The 20,495-nt window shown below is 40.6% G+C and overlaps 3 protein-coding genes and 1 long non-coding RNA gene across 12 annotated transcripts in view; all 4 read right to left on the reverse strand.

The window, feature by feature from the left end:
• Positions 1 to 123: 123 nt before the first annotated feature.
• On the reverse strand, positions 124 to 4,367 carry LOC311148394 (calreticulin-like). Of its 2 annotated transcripts, none has more exons than XM_084185362.1 (10): positions 4,338 to 4,367; positions 4,074 to 4,191; positions 3,615 to 3,716; positions 3,250 to 3,453; positions 2,959 to 3,053; positions 2,453 to 2,662; positions 2,228 to 2,341; positions 1,903 to 2,046; positions 1,682 to 1,774; positions 124 to 1,537 (listed from the first exon to the last, which is right to left on the reverse strand). In XM_084185362.1, the coding sequence occupies exons 2-10, from the start codon at positions 4,165 to 4,167 to the stop codon at positions 1,313 to 1,315; spliced, it is 1,281 nt and encodes a 426-aa protein (XP_084041488.1). In that variant the 5' UTR covers positions 4,168 to 4,191; positions 4,338 to 4,367; the 3' UTR covers positions 124 to 1,312. The 2 variants fall into 2 exon arrangements, with proteins under 2 accessions (XP_084041488.1, XP_084041487.1); XM_084185361.1 differs by having other exon boundaries at positions 4,281 to 4,338.
• A 1,170-nt stretch (positions 4,368 to 5,537) lies between these two features.
• On the reverse strand, positions 5,538 to 11,532 carry LOC311148396 (torsin-1A-like). Its single transcript, XM_084185364.1, has 6 exons — positions 11,255 to 11,532; positions 10,776 to 10,898; positions 10,391 to 10,656; positions 9,937 to 10,112; positions 9,675 to 9,799; positions 5,538 to 9,466 (listed from the first exon to the last, which is right to left on the reverse strand). Exons 1-6 carry the CDS (start codon positions 11,418 to 11,420, stop codon positions 9,219 to 9,221), a joined length of 1,104 nt encoding a protein of 367 aa, XP_084041490.1. The 5' UTR covers positions 11,421 to 11,532; the 3' UTR covers positions 5,538 to 9,218.
• Positions 11,533 to 13,455: 1,923 nt separating this feature from the next.
• LOC311148400 lies at positions 13,456 to 16,228 on the reverse strand. Of its 2 annotated transcripts, none has more exons than XR_014614891.1 (10): positions 16,193 to 16,228; positions 15,361 to 15,402; positions 15,131 to 15,155; positions 14,899 to 14,943; positions 14,675 to 14,719; positions 14,417 to 14,487; positions 14,182 to 14,230; positions 13,946 to 14,000; positions 13,734 to 13,781; positions 13,456 to 13,561 (listed from the first exon to the last, which is right to left on the reverse strand). It is a non-coding gene; the product is annotated as an uncharacterized lncRNA (long non-coding RNA). The 2 variants fall into 2 exon arrangements; XR_014614892.1 differs by having other exon boundaries at positions 14,168 to 14,230.
• A 2,148-nt stretch (positions 16,229 to 18,376) lies between these two features.
• LOC311148391 (oxysterol-binding protein-related protein 9-like) overlaps positions 18,377 to 20,495 on the reverse strand; it is a 41,621-nt gene continuing 39,502 nt past the window's right edge. For all 7 annotated transcript variants that reach the window (XM_084185356.1, XM_084185351.1, XM_084185350.1 and 4 more), the window contains one exon: positions 18,377 to 19,723. In XM_084185356.1, the coding sequence (XP_084041482.1) occupies positions 19,649 to 19,723 (75 nt within the window). In that variant the 3' untranslated portion in view covers positions 18,377 to 19,648. The remainder of the gene's footprint in view (positions 19,724 to 20,495) is intronic.

Raw genomic sequence — 20,495 nt, forward strand, 5'->3', positions numbered from 1 at the left:
GTGCTGAAATAGTGCTGAATGATTAGTGCTTTGAGGTCGGTTCCGGTTTGATTATTTAAAAATAATCATGGTTTTCTATTTCGATTATTTGGGTTGAATGCTGTAACAGAATGAAACAATTAATAAAAGTCCCATGATGGTGGTGACTGTTCGTTACTGCTTATCACTTAACCATAATTTATTCACATTACATTTCAGTTGTGCATATTACATTTGTTTTATTTGACGACTATTTCATTCCAAGTCATCTTCTCATCTCTACAGAGCTGCTGCATACGCCATCTACACAAAATAACTATTGTGTAGTTATTCAAAGTAAATAAGGCATACCTTTATGACTGCTGAATACCAACTAACACTTAGATAATGTATTTTCAGGTAGATATACCTCGCGGGGCAACAGCTGCTCTCTATATCCCCTCACGATCTCGCATTCTTCTGCCTCTTCCGTGGCAGGCATAAAATAAACAGACCGGACAAGTAGATGCGCAATGGATTATGGTCATTGTAGTTTAGTTTAAAAAAAAACATGTTCTATGCACTATGTAGAGTATTGGCCTGTTGGAAACTACAACTCCCTACTACATCATACAGTTCAGGCTGGATCAGATTTATCTTTAGAGAAACTTCAATGTGCGCATTGAGGAAAAAAACTAAATGGAATTCAAATAACGTCCTTCTCTTAGTTGTTTAAGAACCAAAAAAATTGTCGACATTTCAGTTAATCGCTCAGCACTATGCTGAAAAGGAAAAGCATTACTTTCACACCATGTCCAAAACGAAAAAAAGGGATGAGAGATTCCATGTTAATGCTATATACATCCTTGGGGTAAAGGCACAAAAATGTGTCAGATTATTAAAGACAAACAAAACACTATTTGAGGTAAAGATTAGTCAGGAAATTGTAGATGGTCAATATCCTTAAATAAAAAAACAATTTAGTGTTAGCAGTAGAGCATTGTTTACAGAGAGAAGATGACAACATCCAGAAATTTCACTTATCAAAAACAATTGCTGGCATAACACCACTGCTAGAAAATGCTTGTCTCAAATCTAAAGATAACATCTTTCTAACATCTCCAACATTGACAAATCTGAACTCCCATACCACATGGAAACAGAACAAAATAATTGCTGTGCTTAGTCAGTTTGTACCCATTCCCTTGTCATGTAAATAAAACAATACCTTCCCCACCCAAACATAAATGGGCAGCTTCAATGACTAACAGAATGTCCAATAAAGTCCAATCTTCAGCCTTGATCAAATGGCTCATAGCAGACAGGGTTTCTTTTCAGAAGTTCCTGTTTGAGTTTATAACTCATCCTTGAGTTTAGAGTCTGTTTCTTCCTCCTCCTTGTCCTCTTCTTCTTCTTCTTCTTCTTCTTCCTCGTCATAGTCTTCTTCCTCCTCCTCCTCTTTTTCCTCCTCCTCCTCCTTATCTTCTTCATCTTCCTCATCCTTTTTATTAATCTCTTCTGCCTCACGTTTCTTTCTCTCCTCCTCTTCCAGACTGTCCTTCATCTTCTTTTCAGGGTCCTGTGTATACAGAAAAAAAGCCCAGTTATTGACAGGGTAGGAGATACTGCACACATCACCTTTTAGAAAAGCCATATTATATGACAACTCAATCTAATAACAGGAACTGTTTTGGTGGTAAATCACTAGAGACCATCGACTAACCTTTGTTGCACCCCATGTCTCGTTCCCCACTTCTTCTGCAAGTTTTGGGTCATTGGTGATGAGGAAATTGTCAAATATAGTGCCCGACTTCACCTGTAAAATAATGAAAAGGTCATTGGTTAATATCTATTCATTCTCAAAAAACAGTCTCAAAAGAATAGTAAAAGTTAAACATTAAACAGCGTCACACTTCAATCAAGGATCAGAGTCAGTAACTCTACCTGCCACAAATCCAATCCAATCACCCCCATGCTGGCATATTGGTAGATTTCAGGGTCAGCAGTGTAGTCTGGGTTGTCAATTTCAGGGTGCACCCATTTCCCCTTGTAGGCAGGATTGTCAATCTGTTTGGGTTTCCACTCCCCCTGGGAAAAACAATGTCAGAAAGTCATTATTTCCCTATGCAAAATAATTTTTTTCACACTAAGTATCCAAGCAAGTAGCTAGAAACAACTTAGTCAAAATGGCAAGAGGACATCTCACCTAGTGTAGTACAATCACACCTGATCCTTGTGGCCATCAGTACAAACAACCATGGAGGCCTACCTTATAGTCGGGGTTCGTGACCATGGGAGGCTCCCATTCACCATCCATCTCATCATCCCAGTCATCAGGCTTCTTGGCATCAGGGTCAGGGATGTTCTCAGCCACATCCCAGTCCTAAAAGAAACAGCGGCTTAATAATGTCCTTTGCACTGATAGTCATCTGCATTTTCCACAGAAAACAAAATGGTGTTCTGATGCATTCTTTTGTGTATCTTCTAAATGTACCTCTGGTTTCTTGTCTTCAGGATCATCCATTTTCTCCTTCTCATCCCAGTCGTCTGGCTTCTCAGCATCAGGGTCCTTTATGTTCTTGGGGGGAAGGAAGTCCCAGTCCTCCTCTAGGCTTCCAGACTCTACTTTCTTGTTGTCGATCTTCACCTCATAGGTGTTATCCGGATTGACTACCAGTGTGTACAGGTGGGTATACTCATCATCCTAGGGAACACACAAGCAAAATTGTTAAAGGTGGTGGTTTTATCCACAAAACAAGTAACTAAAACGCATTAGTTTGTGATATGATTTGATTAAGAAACTGCAACAAAATAATAAATGTCTCTTTAACCCATTTATAAGTCCAACACTATTAAAACGTCCTACTGAGAAAATGGTGGGACAGCAGAAATGTTACTACAGATAAGATGGTGAAGCTCATAGAAGACAAATACAACTGCTAGCATTGAATAGAAAATATAGCAGAACTGCTATAGCAGAACCACAACAATGCTTCTTACCTTGCATCTTATATCTTTGTTGATCAAGTGATTCTTGCCTTTGTAGTTGAAGATCACATGAACTTTCTTAGTACCTGGACCACAGATGTCAGGACCTAAGACAGACAAAACAACCACAGGAATGTAACTTCACACAGACAATAGCATGTGGTATAAAGTAGACAGGCAACTGATAACAATACCTAGGGGACGCTCAATATAGAATGGAACATGACAATGGTCCATTCCACCCTTACATATGTAGGCTACTCTCCAATGTTTTCGCTTACCAATAGGATAATGTAGACTCACCAAACATGATGTTGTATGTGGAATCTCCATGCATTTCCTCCTGGTTGAGATCAGCTGGGAACAGCTTGATGTAGCCTCCACCACAGTCAATGTTCTGTTCATGTTTCACAGTGAACTGGATTACCAGTGGCTGGTCTTTGTTGCTGAATGACTCAAAGCGGGAGGATGCAGAGTAAAAGCGAGCATCCTGGCTGGTTTTAAGGCCTGAATTTTTTTAAACACATAAGAAATACTTCACAAAAACTCAAGTCAACCCAAGGGCAACTCTGCTCAAATTACCTATTGAGAAACAGCTAGATGCACCAAATCTTATTGCTGGATCCTAAAATGGATGCAAGACAGAGGTACCTTTGATCTCTTCTCACCTTTGTCTTTCTCTACATCACCATAGAATTTCCCAGCAGTGAGAACAAACGTCCCATAGTCTGACTTATGTTTGGATTCCACCCATCGGCTTTTCCAGGCATCTGCAAAATGGTCATACAAAATCAGGAGTAAGTCACCTGAACACTGAGGGCAGAGTCACTTGGCAAGGGCTAAGGAACTAAGTAGTTGTTCTGGGAAAGGGAGAGGATAGGGGGCAGTGCGTGCAACCCATTGATGGTATTTTGGATGAGTAATCACTAAATCAGAACATATCATCTAAATGTGAATGATATTTTGAGCATGCCAAGTAGATTTTGCATAAAGTGAGCAGGCTATGAAGTTGTGTCTCTGCGACACTCATCCAACATATGATATGTAGTCTAATCATCACATTTACAATTTCCAAAAACAATTATAAAAACAAGTACTAGTAGGTTCAGTATTTATGCATAACTTACCCCCATCTTCAAATTGTTCTCGGAAATAAACAGAGGACTCGGCAAAAATTGATGCGACCGATAGGGCCATCAAAAGCATCAACTGGGTTGTCATTTCAGCTTGCCAAATTACCACCCTCTAAAATAGAAAAGACAATTAGCTATATATAAATACTATTAATTATATATACACTGCATGTAGCAGTACAAATAGCTATGGCTTGTTACGCGCTATATTCGTCAAATTCCTTTTCTTCAAAACCTGAACTGGCAAGCCTCAAATACCGCTATTTGCTGCTGATGCTCTTCTCTCGGTTCAGAACAGATGTCTGGTTTTCATTGGATAGCAAGCAGCTCGAGAGAACGCGTAACAACTTCTAACCAATCGAATTAATTGAAAAAAAGCATAGGACAAATCGTTTCAGCCAATGCCAGCTGACCACGCATTTCTTTGACACACGCCCCCCCAGTAGTCGAAAGAGTACGCGCACATGATATTGCTGGCACGGCGCCCCGAATGAGCCGAGGTTGCATTTATGCAGCAGAATGAGTCTAAATTAAAAAACTCAATTTACCCTGCGCACCTGATGAGATAAATCAAGTGCACCTAATGACATTCTATAATGAACAAAAATATAGACGGAACATGTAAAGTGTTTGTCCCATGTTTCATGAGCTGAAATACAATAACCCAGACATTTTCCATTCACACAAAAAGCTTATTTCTCAACAACAACACAAATGCACACATTTGTTTACATCCCTGTTAGTGAGCATTTCTCCTTTGCCAAGATAATCCAGCCACCTGACAGGTGTGGCATATCAATAAACTGATTAAACAGCATGATAATTTCATTATGGCTGGGTACAATAAAAGGCCACCCTTAAATGTGCAGTTTGGTTACACAACACAATGCCACAGATGTCTACATTTTGAGGGAGTGTGCAATTGGCATGCTGACTGCAGGAATGTCCACCAGAGTTGTTGCCAGAGAATTGAACGTTCATTTCTCTACCATAAGCCGCCTCCAATGTCATTTTAGAGAATTTGGCAGTACGTCCAACCGGCGTCACCATCGCAGACCACACCAGCCCAGGACCACCATATGTGTCTTCTTCACCTGCAGGATAATCTGAGACCAGCCACCCGGACAGTTTATGAAACAGGAGTATTTCTGTCTTTAATTAAGCCTTTTTGTGGGGAAAAACTCATTCTGATTGGCTGGGCCTGGCTCCCAAGTGGATGGGCCTATGGCTGCGCCCCTGCCCAGTCATGTGAAATCCATAGATTAGGGTCTAATGAATGTATTTCAATTGACTGATTTCCTTATATGAACTGTAACTCAGTAAAATCATTGAAATTGTTGCGTTTATATTTTTGTTCAGTAATAGTAATAGTGGTCCAAATATTAGGTAACCAACTGAGCTAAAAGAATCAACTGATTATGCAGGTTTTACATTCAACAGTAAACAGACTCACATTTATCAAGGATGTTTTATTAGTCTAAAATGACTTAAAATCCATTCCTCTGGGATAACACACATTCCCTTTTTTTCAGCAGCCACTTTCTTGTTTGCCTGTTCTGAGTGACACTAGGACACTGACCATAATACCTTTGTTTTTACACACAATGATATGGACAGGGGTCATTAAATAGCAAAAAAATATGGAGACGGGCACAATATTATAAGCCATATCATAAGCAGAATATATTCAGAATGCAGTCTCACAGTTTCTTATGAAACCAAAGCTGTGCAGTGTATATGCTAATAATACATTTCTATATTGATGGAAAACGGGCAGATGTCATAACACAGCAAAGTAGAGACAACAGAACATTTACAAAGACTTACTGATATGTGTACTGAACAAAAATATAAATGCAACATGTAAAGTGTTGGTCCCATGTTTCATGAACTGAAATAAAAGATCCCAGATATGTTCCATATGCCCCAAAAGCTATTTTCTCTCATATTTCTGCACACATTTCTTTACATCCCTGTTAGTGAGCATTTCTCATTTGCCAAGATAATCCATCCACCTGACTGGTGTGGCATATTAAGAAACTGATTAAACAGTGTGATCATTACACAGGTGCACCTTGTGCTGGGGACATTAAAAGGCCACTCTAAAATGTGCAAGTTTTGTCACACAACACAATGCCACAGATGTCTCAAGTGTTGAGGGAGCATGCCATTGGCATGCTGACTGCAGGTATGTCCACCAGAGCTGTTGCCAGAGAATTGAATGTTCATTTCTCTACCATAAGCCACCTCCAATGTCCTTTTAGAGAATTTTGCAGTAGTCCAACCGGCCTCACAACCGCAGACCACGTGTCACCACGCCAGTCAAGGACCTCCACATCCGGCTTCTTCGTCTGAGAAGCTGATGAAACTGAGTATTTCTGTCTGTAATAAAGCTCTTTTGTGGGAAAAACTCATTCTGATTGGCTAGGCCTGGCTCCCCAGTGAGTGGGCCTGGCTTCCATGTGGGTGGGCCTATGGCTGCTCCCCTGCCCATTCAAGTGAAATTCATAGATTAGGGCCTAATGAATTTATTTCAATTGACTGATTTTCTTATTTGAACTGTAACTCAGTAAAATCGTTGAAATTGTTGCATGTTGCGTTTATATTTTTGTTCAGTATATGTACTTGCTAATTACAATCTTCACTACGGGCTATTTTGTGCAAGTAACACATTCCATTTGACAAAAAAATTATATCAAAGCATTGTTGGAATACTAAACTGCAACAGTAAATGCAACATTAAATCATTCAAGATCAAAATAATTGTAAGGGGGAAAAAATTGGGAATACTCAGACCATTTAGTTCAGTAAACATTTCAACAACATTAGCGACTGCCTGTATTATTGCACACTTACACTACTTTCTTCAAACCTGAATTGTAGTTATTCAGTAGGTTAGAAATGACTTAAAGTGATGTCATACTGTTTGTAGCCTGGAAATATTTAGCCCACCTGTAAATCAAGTAATCAATAAACAACTCCAGAATAATCATATTAAAAATGCCCTTAAAAAGTTAATGAAATTATATTTGATATAGTTTACTGTAATATACAGTATTTCCTCCTTTGCATTGGAAGTGCCAGCCACTGCTTAAGCAGATAGTTGTAAAATATCCTCAGTGCCAACTAAACATACAGTGCATTCGGAAAGTTCAGACCCCTTCCCTTTTCCACATTGTTACGTTACAGCCTTATTCTAAAATTGACTGCAAAACAAATCTCAAATCTACACACAATACCCCATAATGACAAAGCGAAAAACGTTTTCAGAAATGTTTGAACATGTATTAAAAATAAAAAACACAAATACCTTATTTACATAAGTATTCAGACCCTTTGCTATGAGATTCGAAATTGAGCTCAGGTGCATCCTGTTTCCACTGATCACCCTTGAGATGTTTCTGCAACTTGATTGGAGTCCACCTATGGTAAATTCGATTGATTGGACATGATTTGGAAAGGCACACACATGTCTATATAAAGGTCCCACAGTTGACAGTACGTGTCAGAGCAAAAACCAAGCTATGAGGTTGAAGGAATTGTCCGTAGAGCTCCAAGACAGGATTGTGTCGAGGCACAGATCTGGGGAAGGGTACCAAAAAATGTCTGCAGCATTGAAGGTCCCCAAGAACACAGTTGCCTCCATCATTCTTAAATGGAAGAAGTTTGGAACTCTTCCTAGAGCTGGCCCCCCGGCCAAACTGAGCAATCGGGGAAGAAGGGCCTTGGTCAGGGAGGTGACCAAGAACCCGATGGTCACTCTGACAGAGCTCCAGAGTTCCTCTGTGGAGATGGGAGAACCTTCCAGAAAGACAACCATCTCTGTAGCACTCCAGCAATCAGGCCTTTATGGTAGAGTGGCCAGACGGAAGCCACTCCTCAGTAAAAGGCACATGACAGCCCACTTGGAGTTTGCCCAAAGGCACCTAAAGGACTCTCAGACCATGAGAAACAAGATTCTCTGGTCTGATGAAACAAAGATTGAACTCTTTGGCCTGAATGCCAAGTGACACGTCTGGAGGAAACCTGGCACCATCCCTATGGTGAAGCATGGTGGTGGCAGCATCATGCTGTGGGGATGTTTTTCAGCGGCAGGATCGAGGGAAAGTTGAACGGAGCAAAGTACAGAGAGATCCTTGATGAAAACCTGCTCCAGAGCACTCAGGACCTCAGACTGGGGCGAAGGTTCACCTTCTAACAGGACAACGACCCTAAGCACACAGCCAAGACAACACAGGAGTGGCTTCGGGACAAGTCTCTGAATGTCCTTGAGTGGCCCAGCCAGAAGCCGCACTTGAACCCGATCGAACAATTCTGGTGAAACCTGAAAATAGCTGTGCAGCGACACTCCCCATCCAACCTGACAGAGCTTGAGAGGATCTGCAGAGAAGAATGGGAGAAACTCCCCAAATACAGGTGTGCCAAGCTTTTTATTATTATTTTATTTTACCTTTATTTAACTAGGCAAGTCAGTTAAGAACAAATTCTTATTTACAATGACGGCCTACACCGGCCAAACCCGGACGACGCTGGGCCAATTGTGCGCCGCCCTAAGCTTGTAGCGTCATACCCAAGACTCAAGGCTGTAATCGTTGCCAAAGGTGCTTCAACAAAGTACTGAGTAAAGGGTCTGAATACTTATGTAAATGTGATATTTCAGGAGAAATTATTTTGTGCTAAAATTTCTAAAAACCTATTTTTGCTTTGTCATTATGGGGTATTGTGTATATATTAATAAGAGGAAAAAACCTATTTAATCAATTTTAGAATAAGGCCGTAACGTAACAAAATGTGGAAAAAGTAAAGGGGTCTGAATACTTTCCAAATCCACTGTAAATATATACATGCAAATACTAAAACTACAGAGTTGACCTGAGCTTGACCTAAAATCAGTGCATAAAAGTAGTCTAATGAGCAGGGTAAAAAAAAAATCTAAGTTGAAAATCCACACTTGTAAAATCTCTTATTTTGTAATCAGATAGAATCTTACTGGAGCCAGATGTCCTATGCTTGCTTTCTTGGCAGTGTAGGTTGAGGAGTGGGCATACCACATCGCAACAATGTTCAATATGTCAGCAGGTCATACTTTTTCCTTTTTGCTAAAATACTGTGTGTGTTTTCTGGGTTGCATTAGTATGTTTAGGGGAGGAAGAAATTGATTCTCTGTGGTATGGATTTGCAGCCTTGGGCAGAGAATAGCCTCTCCTCCTTGGGTACATATAGCATGGCCTTTGCCACTTCGTCCAGGGTTCCTTCGTCTGGCTCCAGACCCCGCGCTGCATAGGCATCACGGGCACAGAGCTTGACATGACGGTACTCCAGAGGTAGGAAGGGCACAAAGAAGTCAATAAGGTGACCTGACATCAGCTCACTCTGTGCAAAGCCTCCTGGAAAACAGACAAACTGGTAAATCCACAACTGAACATGTTGCAGTTGCACTTAAATGTTATGTAATTCAAAATGTTTTAAGTGGTTTCTAACTATGAGTTTCTTCGTTCACAGTGTAGTGTTCACGAGAAAGACATCTTCAATCTTGCCTGTGAAAACATATATGCTTCAAATTAGTGTGAGTGATTGTAAAGCCACTGCTGGTACCTTGAGATTCCATAGCTTCAGCTCGTAGCCGGTGTTCCAAGTCCTCCATCCCAATGTCCTCTCTGTTCTGCCCTGAGTGCCAGAAGTCCAAGGACACATCATTGATGGTTGTGCCACCAATATTACTACAAGGAAATATTACAAAACATCTTGGTTAGAGGAAAATATCTGAGACATTTACTCATGACTTGGACAGTAAAGTTTCCTTACATGAGTTAGTGGAAGAGACCTTGCAAGAATTGAAAGGGTATGTATGGCTAACCTGAGGAATAAGAAGACAGCCCTCCTGTAGCTGACCCCATCCACATTGTCATAATGGTCCATATAGGGCTTGATGGCATCTATAAGGCCCGGGTGCAGTTTCTCAGCCTCATCAAAGATGAAAAGTGTCTGTGGGCAACGCAGCACCATGTCCCGGATAGCTTCTCTAAGCTGGCCCTGGAATAGAGCGCTATGGTGAGCACAAAAATATCACCTCTCTCTCTCTCATATTTGGTGTGCAATATATTCAAGAGATTAAAATGCACCTGTATTCATGCTACATGTTTTTATCAACTAAAAACATATTTATTTGTTACAATTTGCTGAGTTTTGACTAGCTATATTGTTTAACTCCTGCTATGGTCTAGATCAAGTTGTGTAATCGAACATAAATGAGTTATGTTCTGCACATGTTCCTGGCAGAGAGGAGTCATGTCTGTGCCAGCTAAGCTCACCTTGTATGTGTCCACCAGTCTGGCATGGGGGAAGTGGAATGGGGCAATGAACAGACGCACACACTCGCTCTTCACTCCGTCCCGGTACAAGTTGTCAGCTATAATCCGTGCCACAAAATTCTTGCCTGTGCCAGACCAGCCATGGAAGGAGAGGGTCAATGGCTTATTGGATTCAGGGTTACTGATGAAGCCTTGCACAGCCTTCAGAACCACTGATTGGGCAAGGTGCTGCCCGTGAAGCTTTAGCTGTAGATCACTAGCCAGACCTGGGGGGGGGGGGGGGGGGGGGATGTCAAATCCAGACAAAATGAGGACTACACAAAAACGACATAGCTGGTGGAACATACATGAATGATAATGTCTGCTCAATATGACGTTATCATACCTGTAATATTATTTGTTATCCGACAATCCCCTGATTCACAGCACTGTCCCAGGCTGCAATACCACTGTGACAGCAAACGGATGTAGTCCTGAGGAAATCCTGCCCACAGGTCCCTAGTAGGTACTGAGAAGAGCACACAAATGTAATAGTGTACATATCTAATAGTCTTATAGACATAGCTGTTGCAACAAATTGAACACTATCATTTCTGCTCAAGGCAAGTTGTGCAAGGAAAAGCCTGCGACTTTTTCATATCATACCTAGGATTGTAATCACTGATTCATAAATAAGATTTTTCCTCAATATTTTCGAATAAATACGCTAATCATTGTTGCTCACTGTCTCTGCATTGTAATAGAAATAGACCTGTGTAACTAACTGATCCTAACTACACCCGAGACAGTCGGGAGAAGTGTGTCAATTTGAATATTTCATTTTTGCTGAAGAAAAACCTTTCAGGAAAGAAAATAATTCCTCACCTTGCTGAGTCGTATCATCTTGATTCGGTTGACACTCCCCTTCCCATAGATTACAATAAATATAATTGAAATAATACGTAGATGCATTTGAAATACTGTCAAATTGAAAGAAATCTGCATTTGCAGAAACAGCCCAAAGGAAGGGCAACAGTTGGTAGAGGAACATCAGTGATGTCGTGTATTTGCGGTTATTAGAAAGTGGTCGTCAGTGGCGGCGATCTTCTATCCCCTGACTATTCAAACCTCTCCACCGGCCTATGATGCAAGCAGGCAGTCCTGAAAATGGTATTAATGGGAAAACACAGGAAACGCTCCAGTTCGCGACGTCATATCCTTCACAAATTGTGCGTCACGAGGAGTCACCCTATTCGGAGTTAATACATTTGCACTAGAATTCTTTTTTTATATATACATTTTTAAATTTTAACTTTATTTACCTAGGCAAGTCAGTTAAGAACAAATTCTTATTTACAATGACGGCCTACACCGGCCAAACCCGGACGACGCTGGGCCAATTGTGCGCCACCCTATGGGACTCCCAATCACGGCCGGTTGTGATACAGCCTGGAATCGAACCAGGGGGTCTGTAGTGACGCCTCAAGCACTGAGATGCAGTGCCTTAGATCGCTGCGCCACTCGGGAGCCCATATGTTAATTATGTATTCAGTATTTTCTTCTTTATACCTGTGTTTTGTTAGACATGTTTGATGTAGGGATGTCAATTGTTGATAATTTTGAATAATCCCAAAATCAAAAACAATAGTTCCATTACCAAAAAATACAAAATAATTAAAACGATTCACCCTGATAAAAGCCATGCGTGCTCCCGTCAGATTATAGAACGCAAAAACAGCAGTGATGCAGGTTTACATTTGTCATTTAGCAGAAGCTCTTATCCAGAGCGATTTACAGTTAGTGAATGCATACATGTTTTGTTTTTTGTCATACTGGTCCCCCGTGGGAAACGAACCAACATCCCTGCCGGCCAAACCCTCCCCTACCTTGGACGACGCTGGACCAATTGTGCCATCAAGTGTTAATATATACACTATGCATGTTCACAGCCCTCCCATACATTTGATAGTGATTTTATACTACTCCATTGGGGTCGGTTTAATGAGGCAATACACTAGATAAATAGGAACTAACGGCAGTTGAAACAAAGCATTTCCCCGCAACCGTTTCCTTAAATTGAGGGAATGGGCTGGAAAAATATAACCGCTCAAAATCATATACAGCCATACAAGGATGGACCCACAACTATAAAAAAAAATTGTTAACCTTTAACAATTTACTAACGAGTAAACAAGCATATTTTAAATTGATGGGTTACAACAGTTGAAGCTCATGGGGCATTTAAGTTCACGAAAATATTACGCACCAATTTAAGATTTAATGTAAGGCCAGGCAATTGAAATATATGTATTTTTTTTAATATGTCGAACTCGCCACGGGATCTGCAATAAAATTGTGTTCATAGCTTATGCCTGCCCATACACCCACCGCGGGGCACTCTACGTTATCAGCAAACCGCTAGCCCACACGCGGTCTGCGGTGGTGAGACCATTTAGATGTACTGCCAAATTATCTAGAACGACGTTGGACGGAGTTTACGGTACTGAAATTAACATTAAATTCTCTGGCGGACATTCCTGCAGTCAGCATGCCAATTGCACTACCTCAACTTGAGACATGTCGCATGACAACTGCACATGAGTATTCTTTAATTGTCCCCAGCACCTGTGTAATAATGCAGTTTAATAAGCTTCTTGATATGCCACACCTGTCAGCTGGATGGATTCTCTTAAAGGCAAAAAGCTCAGAGGGATGTGAACTAATGTGCACAAAGTTAGGAAACCGATTTTATTTCAGCTTGTGAAACCAACCTCGTTTACATTTCTATATTCAAGAAACAAATGTTAGAGTAAAAATGTAGTAGCTGCATAGTACCCCTTCCCAGACTAAATTATTGGAGGCCTTACTCTGGCTTGCACCAACAGTTACTGGCCAAACTAGTGATTTATTATGTAGGGCTTCGACACAAAATGCCAGGTCTAGAGTTGTGCCTACTATGCAATGTGGAAACATTGCACTGCTAGCCAAATGGAAACTAGCAATTTGACAACATACCCTGACTGAGGCACTACTACTACCATGACAGTCAGACCAACAGGAATTAGGTATTCACGTCAAGACAGGGATAATTCCACTAATTTTATTGACATTGTTACTCAGAAACACACAAGATACAAATCTGAAGTTAAAGACTGGTCTCCCATGGTGTCATCTTCTGATGTCGTATCATTTCTGTGGAATTGCAAAGAGATCTAAGCAAGATGCATGCACAACCACAAACTCAGAAATGCCATTGTACAACCTCAGATATAAATGGAACGGTATATATAATCACAAATCATTTGGCAGAATCTCTTCATCATAAGTTGATAAAATTATGGGCAACTGCATTACATAGGCTTACCTTGTTCTTAACTGCACTAGAGGTTGTAGTTGTGAATTCACTTGCCACCTAAAGAGAGATTGAGTTAGTTGAGAAATTAAAAGTCAGGGGGCAGTAATGATACATTTCCAGGTTCCTCAGTTATGATAATGTCCACATAAAAATTCAGGTCAGACATTTGTTGACATCACTGAACCCAGTTAAGTGGATAACCCAAATGGATGTATACCAACCTGACAGGGACAGCTGTACATTAGTTCCAATCCTTCGTGCCAGTTTTCACTGCTCCTGCAAATAAGTGACAGATTATCAAAATAACCAAGACTCAAAAGAATGCAATGGGCAAGGGAGTCAATCTTCCAACTGAGTGTAACAGTACGTCCTCAACAGTAGCAGAGACCTAATTCAAAGTCTTCCTTTTAGACGGCATCATTCGTTAGTTAAGATCGAAATACCTTGTGTAACTCACTTCAGTCATCCTCTAGCCACACCAGAGCCTTGTTCTGCATCTACTGGGCCTGAACAGAGATCAGATTTTAATCAAAACGCTCACGGTTTCCAAAAACAGAAAACAAAAAGAACCAATCTAATCAGAGTGTGTAACAATATTGTCCTCAACAAGATCAGAGACCTGATTCAATGTCATCCTTTCAGATTGCACCATGTCGTTACCCTTCATTTCATATGGAATCTTTGTAGCTTACCCCAGATTTACAGCCAAGCCAGACTTGAGAATCTAGGATCCTGTCTTGGCACGCAGTCAGAAACTTGAGTTCTGTAAAGACAAATACTGTCAGGGTTCTATAGTGGGGGGGGGGGGAATGATATGTCTGTTTTTAAAGTAACGATACATCAGATAGGAGCGAAAGACAATGCTGAGAATTCATCATTGAGTATCAGCTGAACTATGCTGTCATCATTGTATCAAGTATTATCAGCCTTAATTAAACAAATCAATCTACCTTTCGTCAAAGTTTCAGTCACACGACAGTTCTTTCCATTGGCCTCTGAAAAATGGAAAGGTTAGAAAATCTTAATGCAGTGAGTGGAAAACCTACTGAAATGGCTACATGCTAGGAGCAAAAGAGAATGCTGCTTGTTCATCTGCTGAACTACGCATTCATTGTATCACATGATAAAGTATCATTAGACTCATGTTGGTTGAGTGCACAAGGTAGTAGCTTACCATGGCAACCGGTTCAGATGGTGCCATTCCCACAGCCTACGCCATCTGCAGATTATAAAAATAAATCAGCAATTTAGGCCCAGAAGACTGGACTGGTGTAATTTAAGGCAGCTGAACTGCATCAGTAAAAACATTTCTTTCATTATTTTTCAGAGAGATTCCCAATGTTTTTAAACAGTCATCACTTACAGTACATAAAACTGCAATTGCTATGACATGCATGGAAACTTACCGAATGCCACATCTTGTGTCTGCAGCTGTAAAGGAATAATGTATGGTTAGCCTTCAAAAGATCTTAACAGGTAGTTCAAATCACGTGCTGTGCCTCAGAACATGCAATTGGTGGTTGCAGATTCATCATCCTGACAGGTCAAGAGTAGCAAATGGGGTCATCAGTGGCACAGGGCATAATTTCTTGGGTTTAACACGTGGACGTTGGGTAACACTGATAATCATGCTTACCTCATTTTTTATCTTCAACTCATGTTTGCTTCTCAGCAATACCTGCGAAACACAAATCAGTCTCTCGTATGACAAAAGCCCACAAATGTAAAGTCTATCGCAAAAATGTTACGCAATCCCTTCTGTCCACTACTCATGATATAGTCAGCATGAATAGGAGACAAGTGCTTTAATTTAGCAGAAGGGAGACAGGAGATTAATGCAAAAACGGTCCTAAGACCAGACAATGGCAGTTAGTTGATTAACTAGGAAAGTGAAGTAATATTGCAACAAAACAATAAAGTGTTCCCAACCAGTCAGAATGGTTGGCGTTTCCTCAATTTAACTCAGATGTCCCTACCAACACTTATTTCATCATGTAAGATTGGGAGGCCCATCTTGCCTGGTTACTCGTTCACTGCGTTGGAGTTAACTAGGCTTTCTATATTAAACCGTGCACTAGAGTTAACTTCTTTCCTGGTTTAGTGGTTCCTAACTCGGTCATCGAGTACCCCCAACAGCACACATTTTTTTGTAGAGCCGAACAAGCACACCTAATCCAACTTGTCAACTGTTGGGGGGTATTCTAGGACTGGAGTTAGGAACCACTATCCTAGAAGATAATTGTGCTAGTGATAAAGGAGACTAAACTTGTTCACGACACGTGAGACACGTGGTGGAGTTAGGCCTGCTAACTAAGGCTAGCAAGCGCAAAACGACCTAGCTAGGTCCTTTCGCAAGATTATGACACACTTATCAAACATAGCTAATCAACTATGACGGCAAATACAAATTGATACATAAATGGAAGATTTAAATACATAAACTCTAAACTACAAGACAACACCATTACCTTTCTTCAGAATCCGGGAGGAGAAGGAGACCGAAGGAAGGGTGGAGGCTGAATTTATATTGAATGTATTCGCATTGGTTTATGGGAAAAGTCAGCATCTTCTTCTGTGATTGGCCAAACACTACTTTTTTTTGAAGCCCCCTCGCCCCGGCACACAGAACGGGTTAGCTGAGGGCGGGCCGAACCCACCCACCACACGTTTTCATTTGCGCAGGCTTTCCAAACAGACAAGCGGGGTTGGCAGGGACATGGCTAGAAGGAATCCAGCTTTTGTGAAATTAACATAAAGATTTGACTTTTCGTAGCAGGTTAGGAGAACGTACGCAGCAGGTTAGGAAAAGGGTTAGGGTTAGCAAAAATGAAAAAAATGTCAATTTTAGACGTTAATTTGACAAAAGCTGGATCCTTTCTAGCGACGAGAGGTTCGTAGCCACAGTGTCATCCTACAAATACCTAGGTATATGGTTGGATGACAAGTTGTCCTTTAAAGTTCATATGGATAATCTTGCGAGGAAGCTTAAATGGAAATTGGGTTTTATTTTCGTAATAAGGCTTGCTTACCGCTTATGGCTAGAAATAAGCTTGTTCAGGCCACTTTTCTCTCTGTAATTGATTATGGTGACTTGTTGTATATGCATGCAACCTCCTCTGTCTTACAGACACTGGACTCTGTTTATCATGCATCCTTGCGCTTTATTACAAATGCCAAGTCACTCACTCACAGAACAAAACGTATAAGATCTCCTAAACCTATGTTTACTGCATACCTTATTTTCGGCGTTTATCAATAAACACCATTCATTTTCCTCATAGGCTTTGTCCAACGAACCATGGCGGAGTTGGTGCGTTACTATTTCTCTCTATTCTCATTGGCTACTGGGTCGTACCACTGAGGTATAGGTTGGACACAAACATTTCCCGACCCCCAAAAAACGATCATTTTAGTGTAAGACCCAGTATGAATGGGGTAAATTAAAGCAGAACCAGAGAACACTTTTGAGAAGTTTAGCCAACATTTATTTTCTTAAAGCATCCAGAAAATATCTGGTGCATCTTAATTTGATCAAGACCAAACCACGTCCACAAATTGCGATGGATACAACCAAATAATTTCTAATTATGTGCTCTATAAAGTGGCTATGATACACCTGATTTTTTTCCAGGCTTGGGTGCATTTCAATAGTAAAGTGGATTCACCTCCTTATTTCCTCCACCTGCACTAATGTGAAAGCAATAAGGACAGGTGAAACCAAAAGGGATCCACTATATTTCTTACACCTGTTTATTTTTTTCAATTAGTGAAGATGAAGGACGGGAGAAGAGAAGAAGCCACTTTTGAGATTCACCTTTAGTATGGGCTACAATGTTGAACTGATTGTAGACTAAGCCATGTTCACATTGACAGTTTGAAATGACTCAAATCCTATTTATTTGCATATCCGATTAGAATCTGGTATTTTTCATGCAGTCTGAACAGCCAAAAAGCAATAGGATATTTCAAGCCACATTTCAAACCACCTACAAAGGTGATTTGAAGTCAGATACAAAGCTGATTCCTGTGACTTGTGTCTGAATGGTCAAATCTGATTTATTTGCCTGCAAGTGGTTTTTGGACTATTATTTGGCATATATTGTTGCTTGCTAGCTACTCTGTTGACAGTTTGACAATAACATGTGGTAGCTAACTAGCTTGTTAATTGTTTACAAACAAATCAGTGAATGTGCTATAAAGCTAAACAGCTACCTAGCTAGCTAGTTGACTGCTGTGGCTAGACAAAAATGAGTTGTTTTGAAATTTGGATAATCTTATCCATTGAGGCTTTAAAAGTGTTCTTACACTAAGATTTTGAACATTCAAAGCAACTGGGAAAAATCCATGGCAGGTATTGTTGTCACCTTAGCTTGCTACATAACTTCTGAGTGATAGGAAGCACGAGAACCACCAGCAATCAGCCTACACCACTGTGCACACACACATCCTTACTATGACAACTAGTGTAGCCATGTCCGCAAATGACTGCTGTCTGAACACACACAAATCCAATTTGGTCACTTGTAACTTGCTGTTTGGACAGTCAGTAGTACAAAATGGATTTGAAAAACAAAACTGATTTGAGCATTATGCACTTGTACTGCTTCAGCCACAAGCTTTTTCAATGAAGGATGTCAAACACAGCAAAGAAGTAAACTCATGGAGATTTAATATTATGCATCAATAAACATGAAAATCTGATACAATCAATCGTTATGATTCAAAGGAAATAAAAAATACATTTTGTTCCGATTGCTCTTTTGAAGTGATACTGAAATGTATGGAAAGGCCTCGATTCAATATTAATTTACAAAGACATAACATGAAGAACAAAAAATGGCTTGAGTTTGTAACCTCTGTAAATTCTATTATATTAGACGATACAGTATTTACCTACTTTAGAAAGAAAAGGGTGATACTCCACCTATACAATTCGGTTAAGTGAACTTGTTGAGTTTTTCACCACAGGCAATCATTGCGTGCATGTATTCAGCAGGAATGTGCTCTATATCGCTACAAATGGTTTTGGTCACAACATGGAGACAAGTCCTCTTCCTCGACTCCACCTACTGTCTATCTTACAAATGCAGACTTCTTGGGTTCTTCTTCTGGTTATCTTGAGCAGATAAACATACACTAGTCCAGGGGTGTCAAACATCCGGTGAGGAAATATAACCAATTTTCAATGCTAACCCTCTGGACCTCGTTGAAGACAGAATGCGGCCCCCGGGGCAAAATGAGTTTGACACCGCTGCACTAGATGGAGTTAGTACATGGGGAGAGAATGTCAACGAACTTGAGAGGGGACAAATGTAGAAAAGAAAAGGAATGGTTCCTGATTTATTGCCATAGAGTTCAAATCCTCAAATATTTAGTACTGCCAGAAAGATAAATAAAATACAAAAAGAGAATATATATTCATCATAAGTATCTATATATAAACAGCTGTAGCTAATTGTAGGCAAGCCAGGTTGTCCCCCTTGTGATTCCACTATAAGGCCGTCTAACTCCTGGAGATACACCATTCATTCCTCAGTCACCAGCTTCCCTGAGATACAGAACGCTGTTTTTCAAGGTTTTTTCAATCCAAACTCCCTTCCCCTCAAGGAAAAGGACAGACCCTTGAGGGATCCTCCTGCCAGATTGTGAGGGCTTGTTTGTGTAGCCTAAGGGCATTGGTACTGTCTTTGTCATGCTTTTTTTAGTCGTTCAGGGGATGGAGAGGTGGAGGTGGTGGATGTGGGGTTGGCGAAACAAGGGTTATTATTTTTTATATTGTAGATGTTTCTTCTTGATTTCATTAAATTGTATCTTCGAAAATGCAAAGCTGTGATCATGTTCAATCATCAGTCATTCCAAGGCTTGGATAAGAAGTGGTTTGCAAAAGAGTTCTTATTAAGACTCAGAGATCTGCATCTGTGGCCTCAGTGCGTCTGTGATCCAGTTCTTTTCAGTAGAGGCTCATCGTAGACCCAGCACTCCCCATCCTCATGGAACAACTGCAGGGATTAAACATGGAGACTTAATCAGTGGGGACTACAATACTGCTTTCAAAAATCCAAAAGGTACAGTGACTTCAGAAAGTATTCACACCCCTTGACTTTTCCACATTTTGTTGTGTTACACCCTGAATTTAAAATTCATTACATTGAGATTTTCTTGTCACTGGCCTACACACAATACCCCAAAATGACAAAGCGAAAACAGGTTTTTAGAAATTGTTGTAAATGTATTAACAATAAAAAAACAAATACCTTATTTACATAAGTATTCAGACCCTTTGCTATGAGACTTGATATTGAACTCAGGTGCATCCTGTTTCCATTGATCATCCTTGAGATGTTTCTACAACTTGATTGGAGTCCACCTGTGGTAAATTAAATTGATTGGACATGATTTGGAAAGGCACACACCTGTCTATATAAGGTCCCACAGTTGACAGTGCATGTCAGAGCAAAGACCAAGCCATGAGGTTTAAGGAATTTTCCGTATTGCTCCGAGACAGGATTGTGTTGAGGCACAGAACTGGGGAAGGGTACCAAAACATTTATGCAGCATTGAAGGTCCCCAAGAACACATTGGCCTCCATCATTCTTAAATGGAAGAAGTTTGGAACCACCAAGCCCCTTCCTAGAGCTGGCCGCCCGGCCAAACTGAGCAATCGGGGGAGAAGGGCCTTGGTCAGGGAGGTGACCAAGAACCCGATGGTCACTCTGACATGGCTCCACAGTGCCTCTGTGGAGATGGTTGTCCTTCTGGAAGACTCTCCCA

This window comes from Coregonus lavaretus, assembly GCF_964263955.1.
Source record: "Coregonus lavaretus genome assembly, chromosome: 21".
Taxonomy (NCBI): Eukaryota; Metazoa; Chordata; class Actinopteri; order Salmoniformes; family Salmonidae; genus Coregonus; species Coregonus lavaretus.

Bases quoted from the DNA above. Each gene is read 5' to 3' on its own strand.
- LOC311148394 (XM_084185362.1), bottom strand. From the start codon at position 4,167: ATGACAACCCAGTTGATGCTTTTGATGGCCCTATCGGTCGCATCAATT. The intron at 3,454-3,614 runs GTGAGAAGAGAT...AAAAAAATTCAG, and splicing joins TGATGTAGAGAAAGACAAAG to GCCTTAAAACCAGCCAGGAT. The intron at 3,054-3,249 runs GTGAGTCTACAT...TGTCTGTCTTAG, and splicing joins CACATACAACATCATGTTTG to GTCCTGACATCTGTGGTCCA.
- LOC311148396 (XM_084185364.1), bottom strand. From the start codon at position 11,420: ATGTTCCTCTACCAACTGTTGCCCTTCCTTTGGGCTGTTTCTGCAAAT. The intron at 10,113-10,390 runs GTGAGCTTAGCT...GCTCTATTCCAG, and splicing joins GACTGGTGGACACATACAAG to GGCCAGCTTAGAGAAGCTAT. The intron at 9,800-9,936 runs GTTAGCCATACA...ATTTCCTTGTAG, and splicing joins GCTGTCTTCTTATTCCTCAG to TAATATTGGTGGCACAACCA.